Genomic DNA, 24,783 nt, shown 5'->3' with positions numbered 1-24,783 from the left:
CCTAAAACGCAGTTATTTAAACTTTGGAACGCTACGTGTAAAAGAACACGATTGTTCTTTAATCGTGTAAACCAATGTCGTTTGGCAGGTAACTTGATTCTCAATGAAATTATTCTATGATCGATGGATAAGCACAAACCTACGGCAGTGACAATACTGCGTCAATAGGCCCGCCCGTGCGCGAGGTTTCCTGCGATTCGTTGCTGTAATGGATCGATCACTTTCGAATCAGTTCGTCGACCGCGCAGATTGACGTTGATTAAAAGTCGCGCAAAATACAAACGCCGATCTATATGTCCATACGCTGCGGAATGAAACATTGTCGTGCATTCTGTATTAAGCGACAGTATCTATTTTCAAAATCGAAGTGGAGTTTTCTGCATATCGATAGTTTTGATGACGGATTTTTCACTGTTGTTTTATTTTCCATTGGTATGAAGAAACGATCACGATATAAGCCGATTGAATGATAAATTAAACCTTGATATGCTCTAATAATATTGTTCACTAAAGGATAATAACATCGATACTATTGTCATCGATACTATTATCTCTCGAGCAATTTCCATAAAATAAAGAAGTTGATTGTCATTATGCTGGAACAAGCTGCTATCTTTCTACTAACAGTAAGACAGAGAAAGAAAAGATATAAAGCAAAAAAGATAGAAACTAGAGGAGCAACTAAGGGAAAGAAAAGCCTGTTTCATTTATTTAATAGGCATAACGAAATTAGTGTGAACAAACGTCGGCGCTTCTTCGACCTTTTTTGACTTTCTCTTTGTCAGGCCATTCTTTTGTTGCGTAGCTTGCAAAAATTTTAATTAGCGCTCCGCTTTTTCATGTGCATCGTGGCTTGAATTTCCGCATTTAGCTTTTATCTCGATAATCTCGATTATCACCAACTCTACGGCTATGTCTCTTACAAATAGAAAATTATAAAAAAATATCAATCTATTTCAAGAACAGGATTTTTTGTCTCTAATGTGATATCTGCTGATTTCGCTATCCTACTATTTTTCTTCTTTATCCGATTGCAAGGGCACCTTGCGCAAGGAAAGGTTTTACAGTCTCCACGCACTCTCTTCATATATTACGGTCCTCGGGGAGTGCTTAGCATCGAGACGGTAATTTTTCCAAGTCTTAGCGTCCTCTCACTAGTAGTCTTGGCAAAATCTTCGCTCAAGTTCGTACAATAGTGTCGACAATTGTTGGCAAAGAATCAAAAATGGACGGTATTAATTTCCATTTAAATAATTCTATTAAAATAAATTATTTTCGAAAATAGTTGTAATAATTTAAAATTTTGTTATAAAGTTTTTGCTTTTTTTGCATAAAGTAACAAGTATATAAGTATATAACAAATATTTCTATTATTTTTAATAAAAAATACTGAGAAAAACAGATTTGCTTTTTGCCTTAAATTTGATTTTTTTGCTGATGCTTTTATAATGAATTATTGTTGTTAACATTAAAAATTGTTTAGCTTATAGAAATGATATAATTATAATTTTTTTCTTTAGAAATGAATAAGGATTATATCTACTAATAGAACGGAATATCGTTTCAGCAACATTATTTTGACAAATCTGGCTAGTTTTGTCGTAATATCTTGATTTAATAATTTATAAATGCATATAATTTATTGTCAGACTATAATTAAACGGTGACATAAAGTTGGAGAAATAATACTGCCATCTATCCTCTTTAATTTTCACGTAGTGACAGCAGAACAAGACAGTTCCAACGGCGGAGCTTCCGTTCGCCCAGAGGGAACGAGTTTCCGAGTTTGGAACCAAGTTAGCGCAGAAAACTTTCGACGTCTTTGATAAATATGGAAATTAGAAAATCTTGGGTTAACTAAGGTTACCGAAAAGAAAAGAAAAATGAAAACGATGGAGAACGCGGCATGCGATTTCTACCGTCGCAAAATTCAAAGTAGGTTCTTCTTGTTTCGCATAGATTGTCTTATTAATTTTCATATTCACACAATATTGTCTAAAATTCATTAAATGAGATATAATGATTTATAACAATGAGAAGAATTTGTGATGTGTATGATGCATATATATATGTAGATCAAAATTCGCGGAAAATGGAATGAGAGATGTTTCATATGAAAATTAATGCGAAATAATTTCAAACTTTAATCTTTGCAAGTTTGGAAGTGATATTATCATTATATTTCTGATTTACATTGCAACTCGTTAAAATGATCTCGGAGAAACCTCGAAAACCTTTTCACTCCACTCTAGATTACTCAACGATCCATCGCTCCTGCCATTTTACTTCGCCGAGTAGAGTTAAAGCATACCTTGCTCACGTTTGCACGAGATGATGCACGGATATTACCTATCCGCTCACTCCCTCAATACCTCTTTTCGCGACCAGGTCGAGGACGTATCCGGAGTCGGGGGATCAGGGAGGGATGCCTGGTTTTGGCTCGCTCGCGGATTTCGAATAGACGTATAACGAGCAACCGACGTTCCATCAAATCGGCTGCCGCCTTTGATATTTTTATGCGGCTTGCGCGGAAATTAACATCGCTGTAGCCGGACCACGTTTGCACAAGCGATTTTCGAGTCGAACCAAATTGACTCTTCAATGTTCGATACGATAATTGGTGAAATTTGGTCACCCGCCAATCGCATTGCTTCAAGGATTCGATTAACCTAAGCGAAATGAAGTCTGCTGAAAAAGGGCAGGATTGCGGTTTCATACTATATATTGGCATACGAATCTCTTTCGTATTGGGGTCAAGTTAGATGAGAACTTGAAATTAATCAATGCAGCTGAACGGGAAATCGCTCACAATGCGAGAGAAAATATTGACAATTGAGAATATTAAGCGCAAGGGATACAATTTCTTCGCTATTAATTTGTCATATTTAATTTCCATTCCTTACTCCTTTTGGAGATTGAGGTCATTTCTGAGATCACGCTCCCAAATTGGTGATGCGCTTTTGAATCGAATTTAGAAATCGTATTAGGTAGCGCAGAGCGGATAGTTGCGAGTCGGTCGTTTGTGTTTCCCTGAGTGCACCAATCGTCGACCCGATTTGGTTTGGGCATAAAGTTAGTTTTAGAGTTTGTCCATTAATCTTAGCTGTTGATCTGAATACAGTCAATGCAGCGTTGACCATACCTCCGGGATTCTTATCGCAACTAGCGCGGTCGCACATATTTTTCAACTTTCGTTACGTGTAGAGAGTTGTGGAATTTTTTTTTTTGGATAGATAAAGTACAGAGTATGTGTTTGAGTTATTTGCAAATATCAAAATGAGAAATATGTGGCATGCCAGATAGCGACACGTAACAACAACGTGAAAAGTTTTTAACTCCTATATTTCATAGTGTTTAAAGTTCTACGTATTTTTATTTGAGTTCCCACGAGTAAAATAAATATTGTTTGTTTAGTAATTAATGATCTCCGAATTACGTGTAGATCAAACTAACATATTGCTCACAAAACGTTATTATAAATAAAGAGAACCGGATGTTAAGGCTACGTGAAAATGCAGCAAATTAAGATTCCATAATTTATTTTACTTTACGCACGATTTGGTAGAAGTACATCAATTCACTAAACGAGCTTACAAAGCACATCATAAAACTTTTTATATAATTTCAATTAATTTTAATATAAAATGTGCAATAATTCATACTAAAATAGAGAATACAATTTAGCTCGCATAAATCACTGAACCATCATCATTGGTATACTGTAAAGTATTATGTATTCGTATTTTATGTGAAGCAGCATGATTTTCGTAAATTGCTTTCGCTAACAATAGGAATTTGACGCTGCAATTCGACTCATCGTTGGAGAACAGATCTACGATTGCTATCGCTGTCGAATAACTCGCGAGAACGAAGTTCTCGAGGCAATTCGACGTCGTAAGGCAATTCGTGCTCTCGGCATTAGACATGCGTTATTCTCGCACAAATCGCCCAACATATAAAGTTATGCATTTATACAGGATAGTTCAAAATTGCCATAATGTGCTAATTATTTTGTACGTATTTAAATAATATACTGACACACGTAAAACATAACAAATTGAGATCTTTTTTGAACGAAAGCTTCTCAAAAAGAGTAGTAGGAAACGTCATTTATGTATATTGAAATTATGAGAGGTAACTTTGAACGATCCTTTATACGTATGCCAACAAAGCTAAATGTCTATTCACATACGCTTGATACTATGTGTAAGTACGCGTATAGCTCTATATATAACATAGCAGAAATATTAAGAACCTATAAGTACATACGTACGCATTTCGAGAGAACACGAACACATAGGTATGAATATGCTATGATATCTACCTCACAAATGCTTAGATTTTCAATGTGCTAGTAACGTAGTAAATGCGTGCAAAGGTATGAAAGCGTACTGATACACAAGGTATATGTACATGAATCACGCATTTTGAGGAACCGTAGAATATAGCTTGCGATAAAAACAATGCTCTTTTACATATTTCTACATATAATAAATTTTCAACGAAATATAAAAAAGATAAGTCCTGCAACATTTTTTCTATAAATAGCGCAAACACTCCGCGCTTACAACTCTTTCGTGTACCTTGTAAAGAGCACTTTTTTCATGTTATAAATTGTGGTTCTGTTCGTTTTCTTTAGATATTTAATAATATTTATTATATTACATATTTAATAATATTTATTTTGACTAGTATATATATATATAAAAAGTATCAGAAACGCAAATTTAAAACGTGTGCTTACATTACGATTATATGGCAAAATACAAAAAATATTGTAAAAATGCAACTATATTCAGAGTGTTAATTCAAAAGAAGTATGTTCGAAACATTTAGAGCAGTGCTTAGAGAGTAAACTTTATTACTTAATAGTTACCGCATGTAAGTAATGGTTTTAGCCGTCAGGAAAAAGAACACTTAACGTTAGGTGTACGAGGTATTAGACTGTTTACGAGGTACATGAAGGAGTTGTAAGCGCTATTTACAGAAAAAGTGTTGCACAATTTATCTTTTTTATATTTCGTTGAAAATCGTTTTATATTTCTTTTAAAAATTTAGCAGCATTTGCTTGGATGGCGCAATTAAAAGATTATTAAAATGTAATGTGTTAACAACATTAACTCTTAATATTTAAATATGTTAAAAATAATTACAAACGTTTAAACGTGTTAAAAAATATTAATTCTGTAAATTAAAAAAACACTGTAAATAATTTTGTATATTCATTTCAAAGTAAAAACGGTTATAATTGCAATGCGTTCCAGTTTTTCTCTAATGTACGGATTAAATGTTGCGAAGTACGGAAGTGCGAGATATAAACCTATAAACAAAAGTAGTTACTTTATCATTTATTTCACTTTTAGGAAGCAATCTCAGAGTTAGATATAGAGCACAAGTACAACATTCTTGATTATTCCACGTAATCTGATAAAGGCAGAGGAAATTTTCAGCACTTTACCGTTACTAATATTTCATCGGTTAGCTACAAACTGATGAGAACTTTTCATCGCCGCCATTTCCTGAGAACTAACTTTCTGGCAGTGAAAGATGGCTCTTTTCGTAGAAAATACGATGATCACGAGTCGCTTGGGAAATCAGGGAAACAATTTTCTGTTTTTTAGAATAAAATAAATTCTAAAACAGAATAATCCATGTAGCTATTTCTTCTTTGAACTGTATTAGAAACTTAGATATTAAATCTTCAATAACGCATTAATAACTTCAATAACTAGGTAGTGGTATTTAAATAAAATTATAAAATTTATGTGTTGTGTTGAACAATGAAGTAATATACAATATTATAAGGACGATATATTAGATTGTCGTTAAAAAAATCTTGATAAGAACAAAAAAAGATTTACTCTCCTTTTTACGTGACAATAAAAATTTATCGGAAAAAAAATTTCTACTTGCTATGGAGGGCGAAAATCCACGATGCGAATGCACCGGAAAATATTCGGCGCATTTTGAAATTGTATTTTTTCAGATAAGTTGGATTGGATGCAAAGTGCGGGCGAAAATATGCAGGAGATAGAAAGGCATGCAAACTTTATTATCAGAGACAACGGACACATTAACGATACGATGCTTTCGTGAAGTTGATGGGATCGCGCCATCATCCTTTTCCTCGTCAAGAGTTAACGATTAATCGTGATCGAGGTCGCCAACGAGCAAAAACAAAAAGTTTGTATCTAGGAAGTTGGAGAGAAACAAGACAGCTCAATCAAAAGATGTATAGAGGAATAAAAAATCAAAGTCAGATTATCGTCAAATATAACGTTTGGAAAGATTTACACATAGCCGCAGTGTTTTCAACCAACATCGGGATAATAAAAAATTTACGTTTATAATAATATTAGAAATATACTACAAATATATACACGAAAGCGCACACATATGTTTTAAAACAAAAAGGGATGAAAACTGTCGCTACACGAAGAACGGGTTTTTTCAGTCTGCCATTCTGAAAAGTACTCTTATAACGGACAAAGTGAGATTGAAGGAAAGAGGATAACTCTCGTATGTAACGACATTGTTCGGAGCACCAAGTGTTTACGGAAGAGCGTAGAGAAACAAGAAAGAGAAACACTTCACCACTAGAATCTCGTTTCGCTGTAGAAAGTATCAGCGAGCAAATCAACTGCAACAAGAAATATTACGCAAGATCGGAGACTCTTATCGGTTGTTTCCTATTATTCTATTCGTCATATTACGCTGCAAAACGAATACGTCGATTATGTCTTAGTCAATTATCATTTTATGAAGCAAGAAAAACGGGAGCATAATTTCTAGAGGATTAAATAATAACAACCTGCCTGCCTTCTCTTCTTCTTGCTCAAATGAGCAAGTAATCCTCTAATTAATAATTAAAAAAATAAGAAACAAAGTTCAGAGAAACAAAAAATTTTTTAAATATATTAAAACTATCGAGTACAAAATTTAAGTTTACATGCCTCGAGTTGATCTGACGCGACTACAAAAATATAGGAGCGCAACGCGCAACGTTAGTCGCGTTTGAATTAGCGTTCAGATCTTTTCGGCAACGTCGCTTACTAAATCGTCACGGTGTGCGGATTGGGGCGAATTCTCGGCTACATCGGCGGACGACCGTCGGTGGGGGCCACCAACATGTCGCAATCCGGATCAGGTGGATTGAGCGACGCTCAAGCACAGAGCCAGGCTGGACAAACGACGGACAATCAACAAACAACTTGCCAGAACGGTCGCGCTGAGCCGATCGCTGACAACGCCAAGCAAGATCTCTCCAACGGTTTTGAGAATCGAACGATGGATTATGAGAGATTTACCCAGGAAAAGACGCAACATACCTCGATTACAGGAGGAGCTCAAGATCAGCAGTCGCAGCAGCATCGGCAGCAGCAGCAGCAGCAGCAGCAGCAGCAGCAACAATCGCAACAGCAGCAATCAGCTCATCCTATAGCACAATATCCAGCAGGAAGAAGGCAATCCGTAGGATTACCGGAGGATAAACATCCTTCAACGGGTCAGCTGCCACCGCCGCAATACGGCCAGGATAAGAACAATGCGGACAGAACTCAGCACGTTTCTCAGACCAGCACTCAAACGGTGCCGGTGCAAATGCAACCACAGTTCGTTCCCGATTATGATCAGAGTCAGTATCCGCAGATACGAGGACAATTCGAAGTCAGATCGCAGATCTATCCGCAGTCGCAATACTCCGACAGAGCCGGTTACGTGACGAGGGACGTTACTTATCGAGATCCGACGCTTTACAGCCAGAGCGGCGCGACCAATCCAATGTTCACCGGTCAAGGTCAATATGTGACGGTCCAACAGATACCCTCGCAGTCCGCCAGTCCGCAGCCGCCATATTATTCGGGTGTCGTGGTGCCGCAGCCACCGAGCTACACTCAGTTCGGCACGCAGCCGCAATATCCTTACAGTCAGTATCCGCAGACTGTGATGAACGCCGTGCCGTACAATCCACACGCCGGCATATATCCCGCTCAGCAGTATCCCAGTCAACAATCGCCGAATCCGCAGAGATTCTCGCAAGAGATCGGTCAGTATCAGACGCAACCGATCATCCAGCCGATCGCGCAGAACGTGGCGCACGGGATCGCTATTCAGACGACGGAGCGGCCTTGTCGAGGACCGAAACCGATGGTGCCGCCTCGTGGCAATTCCAAAATCACCACGCACGATCCTGGACACAGAAAGTCCGCCAGCGTCGACGTGCCAGCGTTGCAGAAGGCCAAGTATGAGCCGACACCCACTCCGCAACAAGATCCGATTCATCGTGGCGACGGCGCTATTCTTGTGACAGGCGTGCCGATTGGACCAGACGGGCCGGATAGAAGATATTTAACTGCAATTAATCAAAATCCCAGGACGAGACAGGACGGTCTTTACGTGGATACGAATGGCGATCAACCGGGCAGAGAGAAACTGGTCGATACTATCGCCACGGAATGCGGTTTATATGTGTCTAGATCGGAGCATCGGAAATCTATATCGGTCGACGTGACTACCAGCTTCCAACGACGTAACGATACGATAACCTTCACGTTTCCCGGCGACGGTAATCAGGAGATTATGTCGGGAAGGAAAACTACGACTGTAGTAGACGCAAAAAGAGTGGAAACTAATCAAGTTTACCCGGAACAAAGGAGATTGGATGCGGGTTTACGCGTATCGCCGATGGCGTTTGACACGAGACAGGAAAACAGAAAGAGCATAGGGCCCGACAGAAAGCCCGAATGGGGTAATGTCAGTCCGAATCAAAGGAACACCATTCCTCCGGAAAACAGACGATCGGATTATTTCGAAGAGCATCGAAGATCGCCCATGAATTTAGAAGGCAAGAGAATAGAAGACGTGAGAAGATCGCCCATGCCCTTTATACCGATTCGCGAAACGTCCGCTGATCGCGCCGGACAGAAGAGTCCTTCTTTCGTTAGTCAAAACTTCGAGAAGACCAGGCAGGAACTGGCGATCTGGGCGGAGCAACGTCAGCGGCAAGAGCACGAGAGAAGCATGATGCAAGGCCCGATATTTACGACGAGTCCTCGTTCTCGAAATCCGTCGGAGGAGAGAAGAGACATTAGGTCAATTCATCCGCCGGACGATCGGAAAGAATCGAGAATGTCTCAGTCGGCCTTTCAGCCTCTTCCCAACATCAGCCAGAGTACCATAATGGAGCAACGCCGACACTTGAGACACGTCAGCGCCGATCTAACGAAACACATGGAACTCACGCGAAAGGATTTCGACGAGCAGCCCATCACAGGTTCCGTAGTAAATTTAGGATCGGTGGCCAGTACTGCTTCATCGCAACGAGCCAGTCCAAATCTTTGTCACCAGTATCCGGCTTTCAGCGAAGCAAAATTAGACACGAAGACGATGTTGACCGTGGTGACCGACTTTGGCGAGACGAACACGGGCAAACCAATTGAACAAGTCGATCATATAATTCATAGTCACCGTAAAAGTCATAACGCATCATCTTTGCTCACTCACAGCAAAAGTCAGACGGAAATTTTGCAAAATACACTGGAAAATCAAAGCGAGAAAACAGACTCTCTTCATGCTCAGCAACAAATGCAAAATCAACAATCTCTCGATTTAATCTCCGAGAAACTCAGTCAGTTCGAGCGTCAGCAAAGCGATCTTCAAGCTAAGTTGCAGTGTCTTCAGAATCAAAATCAGATTTTGGACAAAGTGGCGCAGTTTCAGCATCAGCAGAGCGATCTGCAAGCTCGATTACAAAGTTTGCAGAATCAAAGTCAATTAAACGATAAGACTCACAAGATCTCTAACGACTTTTCGTCGCTCCCGAGCGATGTCCATCAGATTCAAGCGAGTCCTCTGCCAAATCATCAGGAGCAGCCGTCGGATAAATCCTGCTCGGTTCACAATCATCAGCCCGTGCACAGCCTTCATCAAACGCTACTGACTACGACGTATCCGCAGAACACCACGCTTCAAAGCTGCCAGTCGTCTGTGTGTGAGAAATTGACATCTCGCGTGCAGCACGACGTTTCCGATCCGAATTCCATTCAGATACCGAACATGTCGCAAATGCCGTTACCGTGCCTCCCGCAATTCGATCGCACCGACGCGTCGCGTACTTCGTTTTCCCAGTTTCATCGGCTTCAGTGCCAGATCGAGAGTCATGAAGGTGCTTCAACAACGAATGCCGTTCTACCTGCCAGCTCTTTCACCGGCACACTGAAGAAAATACCGCCGGAGAAACCACCACGGACATCCTTGATTGTGCAATCGCCAGAAGCTGAGGTAACGTTTGAAAAAAAAAAGAAAAAAAAAATACCATTTGTACTTGTCAATGTAGTACTTTTGTCGCTAATTATGCAAATGAAATGCGCAAATACAGTTTCTCACGTTTGAGTAAGAAAATAATATTATTATTATAAATAATATTATTATTAGAAATAAATATCTATTATACCGATTATTTTAATTATTGATTTAACACATCGTACGCAAATACAGAGTTCAGTGATTGGAACTTTGCTAATTGAATTTATCAAAGTGTAAATAGCGGTCTAACTTAAATTCCTGCTTTTGTAGTAGTCATAGTCAATAGTCTTTGGGCGAATAATACCGCGAAAGCTCCTTTTATGTTACCTAGAATGTTAGAGAATACGAGCCCGGCTTGCGGCCGAGGAGATTGCAGAGTTGATAGCAACGGGCGAGATCCAGAGACGATGCAGGCAGATAGAGATCTGCGCTTGCAGTTTTTGTCGCGGCAGTCGAGTGGAATGAACTCGTTAGATATCAGACCTGATGTTGTCTTTGAAAACTTCGTTACGAGCCCTGTGTGTACCTTTTGCTCTACTTTCGAGCCCGGGCGTTCACAGTCTCGACATTCCTGTCGCGACCATAAAACGCGATGCTTTAGCGTCGCGTTTGACGGCAACGTTACTCGCTCGGTTACGAACGTGTTTCGAATACCGAATTTCAGATTTCTTCTATATGCTGTATCGCTATTTCTTGCACAACTGCACATCTTTTTTTGCATGTCTCCAATATTATTACTTGCGAATGAAAGAAGATAAAGTTATTAAAAAATGGCAAAATATTGTAAAAATAGTATACGCAAATTAATGTGTATGCATGATACAGTGTTAAGCCGATTTAGACGGCAATTCATATTTTTGCAAATACAGACAAATTTTTTACGATAAAATATTTATGAACGATGCTTTTACAAGTCGTGGAAAGAGAAAACTGGAAAGAGAAATAATTTTTTGAAGTCAATTCAGAAAAATGAAAGAGGAACAAATAAAATATGATTAAATAAAATGCATATAGCAATTATATATCATTATAAATATGTCTGTTAATTAAAATTGATTTTTTTCTCTTATTATTACGATTATTAGATTGTATAATTTGAATAAAATAGACATAACATACAAATTTACAGAGTACAAATTTTTTAAAAGATGTAATTTCTCTATTTTGATTACATTTATGAAAAGTGCATGCCACAGACATGCATACAAAATTTTGGAAAACGGATATCACTGGCGTTATTCTACAAATAAAAATTGGAAATGTTTTAAATAGATATATTTTATCTTTATTTTAAATTTGTTGAATATTAAATTTTAAAATATTTTTCCATTTGTGGCAACATATTATGAAGACAAATAATATTTTCCTATGATGTGTATTTATGTGTGTTTGTCACTGTAGTCGCATCTGTGCTGACATTGTACCGGCAAAATTGGCGACAGCGTATAGAAAGCTTCGACGTTTGCCTACCTCGAAAGAGTAAATATCTCTCACGAATCCTGAACTGGACAATGAGAGAGTAAAGAGAAATTCGTATTTCCGGTGCTAGCACCTTAGCTAGCAGTTCCGAACTGATGTATTTAAAGAGTAAAATTGCTGAAACTCAATTATATACTTTTTATGATTTTAAAAAATTGTAACAAATTGATTATGTAAATAATAAACGCGACAAATTTTTGTTATTTTCTACCATTTCAATTTTTGATAAATTCTGTTATTACAACGCAAACAAGTTAAATGTCATGAAATTCCAATATGTGTCTACAAATGTACTCATTTTGTGTATTATGTTGAAGATATATCGAGGTATTTTATCTCTATCAAATTCTTTTTATATCTTTATTTTTGTCGAACATTCTTTGCTGTCGTCACCCTCTTCGGTTACAATATCAGCGCTCCTTGCTTTTCAGGTCAACAAATAAAAATTCCATATGCTTTGATACATTCATCTCTTTGACCAAGTTCGATTTTATGAAAGCACCGTTGTTAAAGAGTGAAATTTTCAAAAATTATTTTTTCTAAGAATTTATTTACAGAGTTGGAAGAAATATTACTTCTTAAAAATAAAATACATTGATTTGTGCATAAATTATTTTATATACAGAATTTTTGCATTAGCTGGTAACGAGAGCTAACGGAAATATTAGTTGGTAACAAAAGAAATATTTCACGGCGGAAGTCGAGAAATGCGATAATTTAATGGAACTTAACCATACCAAAGTTAGAACAGACGGAATTGCTCCGCCACGCCCTAAACTTGTACTTTTCAGCTAAGGGAGCGAATCAAGTCAAGAAATGTTATGAATAATGGCCCATCATGAATTAAATATGAACAGTTAGGTCTTGCGTGCCGTGTACATTGGCGAAATGGCGTTACGAGAGTAAAAAAGGTGGGTAGGGTGGGCAGGAGATAAAGGGATGAAAAATCAGCCAAGAACAGGCGATAAACCGTCTAACTTTTTCGTGCGTAAAAACGAGGACGCTTCAATACCCTTTTACAATCCTTTTACCTCTTTTTACGATGAGATCATTTAGGACTTTGTGAGAGAACTTGCTGGCATGTATTCTTTGTGTTTTCCGATTTGTGATTAAAAAAAAACGCGAGCGAGTGCAGTGTCGTTAAATTACATGACTTTGAAATGTGTGAAACACGTATGCGATTACAGAACACGTATGCGATTGTATATTTTCGTTTTGAAAATGTTGTTTCTCGAACAGAGAGTACAGAAGCATTGACAAACGAAAGGATGTGCGACGCGGAATCAAATAGGATCAACACGATAGATGCTAAAATTCTGAAATACGCAAAAATCTCGAAATAACGACCAATAACTGTAGTCTACTCACGCGATCCTCGCAATAGAGCTTCCTGACACCATGAATTCTCGATCCGCATCATACGAAATGGAAAAATTTGACGAAAATCAAACACACACACACACACATACTCTCTCTCGCTCTTTCTCTTTTTCTGGCAGGTATGCATTTTTCTCCTTTATAGACGATTTCGCTGACGCATATACATACGCAAACTTCTTTTTTGCGAAACTGTGCAGCGTCTGATAAAATCGGTCCTTTTACGCGAATCGATCTCATTGTGCTCTTGTTTCGCAGGAACGTTTTTTGCCAACTGATAGCGCGAGCTTTTGCAAATCCGCAGCTACCCGTTAGCCGAGTTTTCGCGAAAGTCCGAGCGTAACTTTCCGTCGCCACTTAACGCGGCGCTTGCAAATTGAGACTAACAGTCGCGGTTTATGCGCCACCGGGTATTTACGAGGATCGTTCTCACGGGGGAAAAAGAGGCCGGACCGTACATGTTTTTAATCCGTATATCTGTGGCGAGACATTTAAGCCGGTTGTTGATTTTATTCCGGTCTCCAATTACAAAATCGAACGTTACGCAGATTAGCCGCTCGAGTTTCTCCTCAGCGCAATTTCATTTACACCCACGCGAATAATTTGAGCCTTCGTCGTAATTGATGCGCGATCAATACTCGCGCTTTTATTTCTTGACCACCGTTGGGTTTCTCCCTTTCTCTCTCTTGATCACGGTGGTTTTATTTCAATACGAGCTATCTGCAAGCGTGACTGCGCAATCGTAATCAGAAGTGATTCCACGAATAAATTTTTGGTAAATATTAAGTTTCTTATTCTTGTAGGAACAAAATTAAAGTGACCTTTTGAAAGCTTATCTCTACCAAATTACTCTTTTTAATAAAATCTTCACTGATGTAACAAAATACTTTTTGCTTTCCAACCAGAAAGTATTCTGGTTTTTAATTTATTACTGTCTTTGAACCGAAAAACGCGAATTTGCGTTAATACGTGTATAACAACCACTGCACGGTATGAGTTAAGCAGATTTAGCGCGACGTATATAAGATTAAAGGTCATTTTATGAAGTAGTATGGGAGAAAATAATAACAGCATTGTAATATGCAAAATTAAATACAATTTTTACAAAAATTTTTACTTGACCAGGCTATTTTTCTTTATTTATTTTTAGGGTTAAAATAGTGTAGGTAGTTATTCTTGTGGTTTTGATTGTTTTCCATTTTAATTTCTATAATCTTTAGCAAGTCTTCCAAGCTCATTTTCATATAACAACCCCGAATATTAATGTATTTCATGAATATGCCATATGTTTTAACAAATTTTTGCAACAATTTCTAATAAATCAAAATAAATTGTAAAGTAATTATATAATGTAAGAAAAAGGAAATAGTATCATTCTTAAAGGAAAATTGTAGCACGAACAAGTTGATTTCTGCTTGTATCAATATTATATCAATTGATAAAACGATATATAATACTGTTGTGGAATAACAACAGCATGAAAATTACAAAGCAATGATATAATCTGATTGCAAGCGATAAATCAATAAATATACATATATATTGGGGAACTGTAGCATATTTCAGAATTGGCGGGAAAATTATTAAACATAATAGTATTAATATTATTGTTATTGTTAATAATGCAGTTATTATTATAAATTGATTATTAATTATAATTCAAATGTTTCCAATTATTATGTTAAACAAGAAGTAAAATGCATGATCGTGAGGTGATTTTCACACATTGAGAAAGTATACGTGCATAGTTGCATTACAATCAACGAATCAAATAAACATTTTGTAATCGTCACGTCGCGACAAAATATCACGTTTTTTGCCAGTCGTGCATTAATTATGCAGTCAGCGATGGCCGCAATCTTTCGCGATCATCGGTTAATTTGTTTTCTGCGTACGCTCATGGGAAATCGACGAGTGGTGTAACGAAAACGCTAATTACAATTGCGGTACCACAGTCCGAAACAGCTGGTTGGCACGCGCAATCGCGAGCATTGGAGCACGAAATGGATTAGTCTCGATTAAAATTTGATAAAAATTGAACCTACCTCGGTGCGAGAATAATTCACTGTAAATCTATTGTCTTCTGTGCATAAAAATGATAATGCTAGTAATTATTAATTTTTTTAAAACCGCTTGATTTTTTTTCTGACGTTTTACTGCTATTAGAAATGAGAATAATATTTGATTTGTTCTTTCAATATATTTTATAAATCAAATTTTCTACGTGAGAAAATTCTCGGTTGCTAAATCTGTAAAATTTGCTGAAAACTCCCCCATTTTTAATCAATAAATGCCTGTATAATCCGTTTTTGTTCTGAATATAGTGCACGTTTAGATTAAATTATACAGCCGTTTATTGATGAATGAACCGAAACTGAAATGTCCCACGTATTTTGCAAATCCATTTTATCATTTACGTACATTTTCACCTGGACAATCTCATTTATCATGACGGGTGCTGTGATAATAAATTGCGATAAATCATATTTTGTTCCTACTACAATTGTAGTTGTAATCTACGATTATTGCAATGAAAAGAATTGAAATTCTAAAATTCATAATTTATTTTTAAAAAGTGATAACGTTATATTATGTTTTATTATATACAAATTATTCCTGGGCTACATACATCTTGAGACCTTTATGTAAAATTGATATAAAGAATTTCAAAAAATTCAAATAATAAAAAATTGAATTTTGTGTATTTTCAACTACCGCTTCAATCTTATTAATGTCAATAATTAACGATTTTACACAAAAAATAAAATTTTTGAAAGAAATAATCCTAAATATTTTAAACAGATTCAGATTTATATTAAGAAAGAAAAATTTGTAATAGGAAAGAAACATTTAAACGTCAGTGAAAAAAAAAATACATAGCTTATACGTCATATTTTTATTTCATGTCTTCTAAAAGAATGTTACATTGCCTCAGAATTAATTCTGAGTAAGAGAAGCACAATGTGCATAAAAGCAGAATAAATAGTGAGAATTTTCTTCCGCTGTTCAGTAGGATTTACAGCTCTTATTTTAGAATGTAAAGTATGTAAGAAGGAGATTTTACTAAGAAGCTTCGTGGAGTTTATGCTTGAGATAAACATTTACAGTAAAAAAACATTACTCTAAAAGTTCATTAAAAGTACTACGAATAAGAATAAATTAACAATTTGTAATATATGCTATTCTATCTTTTATGTTAAATACAGTTTTACTTTAAGCAAACAAAAAAGTCATTAATGAACGGCAGTTATATGTATATATATATCGGAAGATGCAATACAAAGACAATGCAAAGATACAATTCAAGATGTCAGACAGTAGAATTTGGGATTTCTATTCTAGTGTCTAACAGACGCAAGAACAGGCCAACATCATTCCATTACTGTCTGCGAGCTCTTGCGCTCAGAACTGAAATTTACAGACAAAAGTTCAGTAGTACTTTGGTTGGGCAGACTTGCGATGAAAGCACTAACTAAACTGAAGCGCGTGCACGGGACGTAATTAAAAATTTACCGACAATTCCGTAGTGAGCGAAGAAAAATTGGATTGTACTGAAATAGTTAAACGATCATTGATTTTCTTGTGTGCCACGACTGCAACATGGTCAACTCTCGTGTGAGTTTGCTGATCAATGCGGTCGGGCGAACCAAATGTATGGCGAAGCATAGAGAAGTAAAATAATTTTAATGTATATGCCGAGGACGGGTAATGTACAATTTATGGAATACAATTCTATCATCGATTTGGTCAGAGCAGTTTGAATCGTGCAGAAATGTATGTAGTATAATTAATCGAGAATCAATTGTCTATCTGCCGCTGCAATGCACATCCGTGTCGGTATATCTAATTATCATACAGATTCTGTTTAGTTTTCAATAAAAGATTTATTATTATAAAGTTATTGTCAGTGTATCTACGGCCTGTCATTTCTTTGCGAATATCCATGCTCGATTTTGAACGCGTATTAAAATGCGAGATTAAAATCTTGCTTTATTTGAGCTATGTTATGAAAGCTATTAATTACTAAAATATTGTAATTACAAGGGCGAAATGCTGGAGAAATAGATGAAGTGAATCGCGTTAAATCGGACGAGTTGATATTAAAACAGCATATGAGTGTGCAAGCGCATTTCTCTCGTCCGGAATCAAATATCATCCTCTTTCTATGATCGCAACCGTCCAAAGCACTCGCTGTGACTGAATAATTATCCGAATGGCACATCGGAGACGGCAGAGGTTTCCTCCGCGAAATGGAATTCCCGTTTCCTTTGTACGTGACCCGCCAATGGATTTTCCGAGCGTTCTGATACCCGGAGCTTCTCATGCCACGTTTCATTCTACCGGATTGATTTGTTTTCAATTCAAGCGCTCCTAGCGCCAGCTCAAGGCTGAATTAATCGTAGTAGCAACTAACCAATCCTTGTCTGTCAACCAATCAGCAGCGGATTTCACCCAGAACTAACAGAGAATTATACGCTGGTAGAATTTTTACTAATGAATTAGACATTGATGATGAAACCATGCAGATGTTGTATTCATCGGGGAATATCGAAATAGCGGAATGTCGAGGTAGAACTAGCGAGGGGCCATCACTGCCAAAATAATGCAAGTTACTGTTACAACAATTTTTTAGTCACTATTACGATTTACATTATAAAATTGTTTACATTTCTTTCTCAGAATATATTTTTTGTAATTTAAATTTTTATCATTTTTTTTACAGACATAAAACGATTGTATTTCTTGTAAAAAATGAAAGAAAGCAATGAGGAATTACAAATAAAAAAATAATAATGCAGGATTGTTCCTGCATTATTTCTTCTCTTTTATTGCTTCTTTTCAACGTAGAAACAGTTCTGCATGGAAAGAAGGCAATCAATTTTAAATCAGACGTGATTCTAAATGGTTGAATAATTTCTATTTTCACTATCTAATTTTTATTCATAATAATGGAAGAAGTGTCACGCACTGTGATTGATTGGAATTAAAACATAAGCATATGAAATAGTATAGGAAATAATCTATAAAACGTATACATATATAATTTATTCATCACATCTTTTGTCATCTCACCAATATAAGTGTACTTCTTGTTATTTATATATTATTTTTATGCGCCATTCGATTTACATCTTGTTTTGTAGACTTATTTATTCCATCTAATCTCTGCCCTTATTTTGTATGAAGCATAGCTGATGTGCGCTCGTATTACGGTCGCTATTAAGCGCGTGGTTAAGAAGCAGTCCGCGCGAAGCTGTCGCGTAATCCGGAACGCGCTCGAACAGAAAATAATTTTACGGCATATCGGATATCGGCAGGTTGACTTAATGCCATTACGAGTTAATAGACCGCGATGCCGATAAATTCGCCCGGGTAAACGCCCGTCGAAACTTCTCTCACGAGGCGGAGACTCGTGAGCGAAAAGAAAAAGTTCCGTCGACGGAGCTCGATGCGAGATAGCTGCACCGATGCGTTTCCGTCAGCCGGCTATGATTTTTCGAAGTTCTTGTCTTATTGTTTATACGTCCCCTTTTCATTCTTTCCCGGCTCTTTTTTTTTTTTATTCTCCGGCTTTGTGATGCTTTTGACGCGAGTCGCATCTAGACAGTTAGATGAGAAAGGGAGCGCATGAAATGAAGGGAAAATGGTGAGGAATATTGAGGAATGGGAAGTCAGAGAAACGAGCAGGTTAAGAAAGCTCGGACGGTCCGTAATTACTGGAAGTAGGTCGAGTTGCTTTAGAATATTATATCCGTGACATGGCGCGAAACAAGTGATGATAAACTCCGAGTAATTACGAATACAGCAATAGCGGTGGACGGATTATTGTCAAATTTACGGAGGCGAAGTCGCGGAGCGGAAGCGCGTCGAAACTTAAACTGCCCAAACTTAATTTCTTTCACTCAAAAGTTTCACTGTTCACATTGTTCTCCACTATCGGAGAATCTAACGCGTAAGTTTAAATCGTGTAATTCCGACGACAAAATCACTACGCCAACACTAAACCGGGAAATTTTCCTTGCATTTAAAACAAGACAAATTCAAGAGAATATTTGCGTCGTAATTTACGCTCGTCGGTTGCTTATTGCGTAATAAAATGTAGATGACGGCTTAAATTGGGGTCGCGGTTCCAAGTGGAAATGTAACTGGGGAAACGCTTAAGTCCGGTTCTGTCGGTGTTTACGAGGCAATTTTAGCGATTCAGGGCGACTAGCAAAATCCGTGGAGCGTCGAAGCTGTAAGGACGGTGCAGTTGTCGCGGTTTCGCCGACTGCAATTGCGGGGAACAGAGACGAAGAGTAGGGCCCCGCCACTCATGTTGCGCTGGACAGTCGCAGCAATTGGACTAATTGCCAAGCGTAATTAATTATCTGGAATTAATCGAGATAAACCGCTTAATTATCACGTCTCGTACAAAGCTCATTTGTTTCTCAGTATATCTGTTAGCCGATTTTGGACAAGCGAAATGCCGCTAAATGCGTGCTAATTATCGCTGGTGCGGCACCCAAGCATCGAAACTGACGGCCTGCGCTATGCTTTCATTTCCGTTCCGAATGCTGCAGGAAGTTGCAATCCGAGCATATTTAAATGCAAATTTGATATAATCAACATGCCTAGTGCAAATTATGCTCGAGATTATTCAAAGGGGATGCAAGAAAAATTTCAGTATACATTTAATTGCGCAAGCATTATCGTAGGATTACACTTAAACTTTCTTTTTAATGAGAAAATATTTTCTTTAACAGAAATAATTTTCTTAGGAGAATTCTATTTTTGTTCTTTAATTGAAAGATGTAATATCTTATATAAACAATTTAAACAGTATGATTTGCTGTTACAAAGTTTATTAGTACATAAGAGAAAAATATATTATTTAATTAAAAGCTCGTTTCAGTGGACAGATACAGTTTCGAAAATTTTTTAGTCTTGCATCCAGCGTTAAATTATTTTTATAAATGTAGTAGATTGTAAATGAGTTATATGTTGAAAAAGGGCAGATTTTTTTACATTCTCTATTTTGCAAATATCGCATTCGTGAAGGATATATATAATATATAGAATGTTTCCATTTTTTCCTATATGAATATTTTTCTGTGTAAAAATATTGTAACATTACGCAAAATGAACAAATTTGAAAAAATCCTGTTAAGGAATCTTTATTTTTACAATTTACATATTGAATTTTCCGTTGCACGAAAATAAAACTGCACAAAAAGCAAAACTACCGCGGAAATTTAGGAACAGCTTTGTAACGTTTCAGTAAACATTTGTGAAAAAGATAAGCTGGCACGTCGCAAATGCAGCGGCAATCAGTACGGATAAAAATGCGTATCGACGTTTGCTGAAAACAGCTTAATCAACGCCGGAATATATCGCGAGCGCGACGGCTTAATTAAATTGCCGCGAGATACGTGACTCTGTTTCGGCCGCTTCGTCATTCTGCCGGAATAAGTTCCCAGCGTGAATTTAGTTCGCCCGCTCCGGACGGCTGTCGTCCGCGGCGCGGTTACTTGCTACGTGTTGCAAGCACGTCCCGACGCAAGCCAATTAAGATTTACGCATTTCCAGCAATGACGAGCGTCCGCGATGATACCGTCCGGGTCGACATTTCACCGTGAATTTATCGTTTTATCGTTTGTAGCCGGTCACGTCGGTCGCGGTGATACCGCGCAAAAGGGCGCTTTGCCGTATCCGAAGCGGATTTATTTGCGATTCGGAAATAGCACGCTGAACACCATAAAGGGAGGCAAACTATCGGGGTCGACTCGCGACCCATTTTCTACACCAAGATAGATTCTTCCGGCCGTTCGCTGGAGATCGCACGATGAATCGAACGTCGGAAACGTGCATTTTGAATCTGAGTATCCGCCCGATGCATTTTCAATCATTTCGCATGCATGCTCTGTCATAAATGTACGCTTAAATTACGATATAAAGTTACTCCGGAATAGACGCGCGAGTTTGTATTTTGATAGTGTATTTATCGCGGTTTGCGTCTCTTCACTTTCCGGATTAAGAGTGCCTGTCGATATGGCGGCATAAACAATATAGTTTAGCAAATATGCATTCAATGTTGATCATTGTAAATTTATTGTTATTCCACTAACAAAAGCCTTCATCCTTTTTTTTTTACAGAGTAATCGCAGCCAACCAGCCATTGGATTGAAGCAGACACCGAAAGCGCGGGTGAGTGTTTTAAATGATTATTTTATATCATCATCTGCATGATAGCTTTTTGTTTGATTCCGTAAGCTGTATTTATATTTACTAAACTAAGATTTACATTATTGCTATTTTATTGTTTTATACATGTTTGGTTTTGTGAGTAACTCACGTTTTATCGTTATTAATTCTGCGTTTACATAAAAATTTCTACAAAAAAATATGTTGAGAGAAAGAAACGGTGTAAATAAAAAATTGACTTTAAATATATCTAGTATACATAGTATATATAGTAGTGCTTTTGACGGTAAACTTTTATAAAATCTGAATATGTGTGAGTTACGGTCAACTGGAGTACACTGGTCATGCATACGAATGAGCGAAGTCACTAAATGACATGCTTGGCCCGGCGATGTAACTCGCCATATATTACGTGAAAGCTTGGACTCGAGTTTAATCCTCACTGGGCCTACTTTTTCACGAGGTAGATGGAAATAGGAAAAATAGGAAGTCGGAACATCTATCTGTACAAGTACGTTATTGGAGAGACAAGCAGTATGCATCCAATGATATTCGCGTTTTAGTTTCAAATGCTCATTTCTGCAAAATCAAAGTTACATACTATACATCCTTATATATTTGCGTTTCGAGAATCTATTAATTTTAATGATGCATATAGATTGATTGCGAAATGAGGGAGGGAGTTTGTTTTTATTATTTATTTTTCTTTCCCCATTTACTCTAGATTTTTTTTGTCTACCGTTCCTTTTCTTACGTACTTCTTCACCTTTTCGTCTCATCCTCTCACGTCAGTCAAATGAAAGTCGAAGGACTCGGAAAAAGGGAACGTTGGGAATGCGAACGGTAACGTCGACGGAACGACGTGAAATCGCGCGGTGCAATTTCGTGAGATTGCTCGCCGAGGCAACTCGCCGGGAGGTCTATCCTCGTGGAAAAGAGCTTCTTGGGAACGCGGGGATGCGCATATTTTTTTCTATCTTTGTGAGATTCGAAGAACACGTTCCATTCAAGAAAAAAAATTCGTGGAATTCCGCAACAGATCAGTTGTGAACGTCCATGTAACATCCGTATTATCTTTTTCAGCTTTTCAATTCCCCTCCACATTTTAATTCCGTCATAATTAATGTTTTATATTAGTATTATTAATTATTACATCAAATTTGAACGTTCTTGTCTGCCCGAAACGACATCTACATATTACTTTTCGTATATATGTATAAAGAAAGGAAAGTCTATAAATGTATGAATTATTGAATCTAATAATCTGATCCATCTGGCCACCTGTGATCTTAGTAATGTATGAGATCTGGAGTTTATGAATTCATAAATCTATGAATTTACAAATGGTTTTCAAATTTTGACATAAAATTTTATCTGGCAGTTTATATAACTATGAATTTATAACTTTGAGTTTTATAGAGGGATTATTATTAAACTCCCTCTCCAATAATTTATTAATCCATGTTTCTACACGGAGAAAATTTTAAATAAAAAAATACTATGATACGACAGTAATCGCGGACCATAAAAAGAATTATAAATTTAAGTACTATGGTCATTATGTAAAAAAACATAGTAAAAATTTTTATAATTCCTTCATAGTTCACAGCTACTGCCGTACATAGTAATTTTTTATATGAAATTTTCTCTGTGTACATATTATCTGTAGCCTCATAGATTTTTAACTTTTTAACTCTAGGCATCAATAAAAGATACGGTTGGAGTGAAGGGATTAAACATACATAGAGTACATAACATTTCAAATTCCATTTTAAGATCTATCGTATGCTCGCTTTATATTACGAGTTTTGATGTAGATCGATGCGCGCTGCATCGACTTCGATTAGTAATCATCCTAGGTTGAAGGCCAGATCTTGTAATCTAATTTAACTAGTTGGTAGGATAAGATTGTGCCCTCGGGGTAGCACCATTGGCATACATAAGATACTCGAGTATATGCTTGAGTATATATGCAAGAGTATGCAAGGATGACAAAATATATGAAATATCAACGGATGCGTATTTGTACGATCTACATCTCGATGTGCAAAGGATAAGAATATACAAGTATTTTCCTTCAGGAATTAGCAAAGTTAAAATAATTGAAAATTTTAGAAATAACACGTTTGTTCTTCTATTGCTGGTGGCACATGTTTAAATTTCATATTGCATTCTTAATGTCATTTGACTATTCTTTCTAAATGGTTATGAAACAAATTACTTAGTTGGAATTACACGAAGCACTTTCTTATGTTTTTACGACTGTCGTACAAACCTGCTACGACAATAGTAAAATACGACCATTCTTTTCCTTTTTGCTCTCGCGCTTTTCTTGTGTAATTGAAGTATGCTAGAATGGATGAAACTTTACAGTTTTAACACTGATATTTGTTATGTTCGAAATCACGCAGTACGTAAATCAGAAAATGGAGGAACAAACTGTGCATAAAATTAGAATAATTAAAATTATCTCAAAATTATTTCTTTAAAATTGTATTTATTAGACATTTCATATAATTTAATTCTACAAAAATATATTTTTGCTTTTATAAGCAAAGTGTAAAAACAAGAAATATTTTGCTTTTGTTTAAACAACAGAAGATTTATTTATTTAGTTGGTTAAATAGAGAATAACATTTCGTATATGAGTCGTCTCGTTACATTAGAATATTAATGTAAAATACTGGATATATTTGCAAAATTAGATTTTTACGAGAATTAAATATAATTTCTTTGATACATTACAGAAAATAAACACGGTAGCGGAAAAATAAAAAGAATTGAAATACAACCTCATATTAACTACGAGATAATTTTTCTTATTCTCACATAATTTGTAGCCGTGATACCAATATCGTATTGTTTTTTCTTCGGTTTTACCTCAATGAAACTGCTGCGATTATAAACTCTATTGGCTTTGTTACCTTATATTTTACATGAAAAAAATGATTTGTGAGATACAATATTTTTTAATAATATTTTTTATTAATTAATATCACAAACAACAGATATCTAAAAAACGTCACGAAAAAATCTCTGAAAAACATTCATAAAATATTCTCATATTCACTTATTATATTCGCTTATTTAAATCAATTAATATCATTAATTATAATATTAATTGTTAATAATAATAAATATCGTAATCAAAAGTTTTGATAACTAAAAGAACAATATGCAGTTTATTTATACCGAATAGCAACGAATGAGAAAAGCTATTGTTCTTTGGATCCCTTGAATCTTCTCAACCGGTTTGTTCGACGAAAGTCAGCAGAGCACGCAGAGCCATTGTGTTTATAGTCCCAAAGGACGTTAAGTATCTACGGATAGGCTAACCCCGGGAGATAAACCGGGGGAAATTAAGAACAGTAGCAGTTAAATGCACACTCTTTAACTGTAGTTTCGTTAACACACTCTCCTATCTTCTTTTGTGCGATGCGC

General features: G+C 36.6%; 1 protein-coding gene across 2 annotated transcripts in view; it reads left to right on the top strand.

Moving 5' to 3' along the window:
* The window catches only part of LOC105678704 (uncharacterized), a 281,517-nt gene that overhangs the window by 26,348 nt on the left and 230,386 nt on the right, over nucleotides 1-24,783 (top strand). For both annotated transcript variants that reach the window (XM_012378233.2, XM_067349520.1), the window contains exons 2-3: nucleotides 5,987-10,278; nucleotides 21,295-21,345. In XM_012378233.2, the coding sequence (XP_012233656.2) occupies nucleotides 7,129-10,278; nucleotides 21,295-21,345 (3,201 nt within the window). In that variant the 5' untranslated portion in view covers nucleotides 5,987-7,128. The remainder of the gene's footprint in view (nucleotides 1-5,986; nucleotides 10,279-21,294; nucleotides 21,346-24,783) is intronic.

Source organism: Linepithema humile, chromosome 2, assembly GCF_040581485.1.
Source record: "Linepithema humile isolate Giens D197 chromosome 2, Lhum_UNIL_v1.0, whole genome shotgun sequence".
In the NCBI taxonomy this organism is placed as follows: Eukaryota; Metazoa; Arthropoda; class Insecta; order Hymenoptera; family Formicidae; genus Linepithema; species Linepithema humile.
This window is presented reverse-complemented; position numbering and strand designations above follow the sequence as displayed.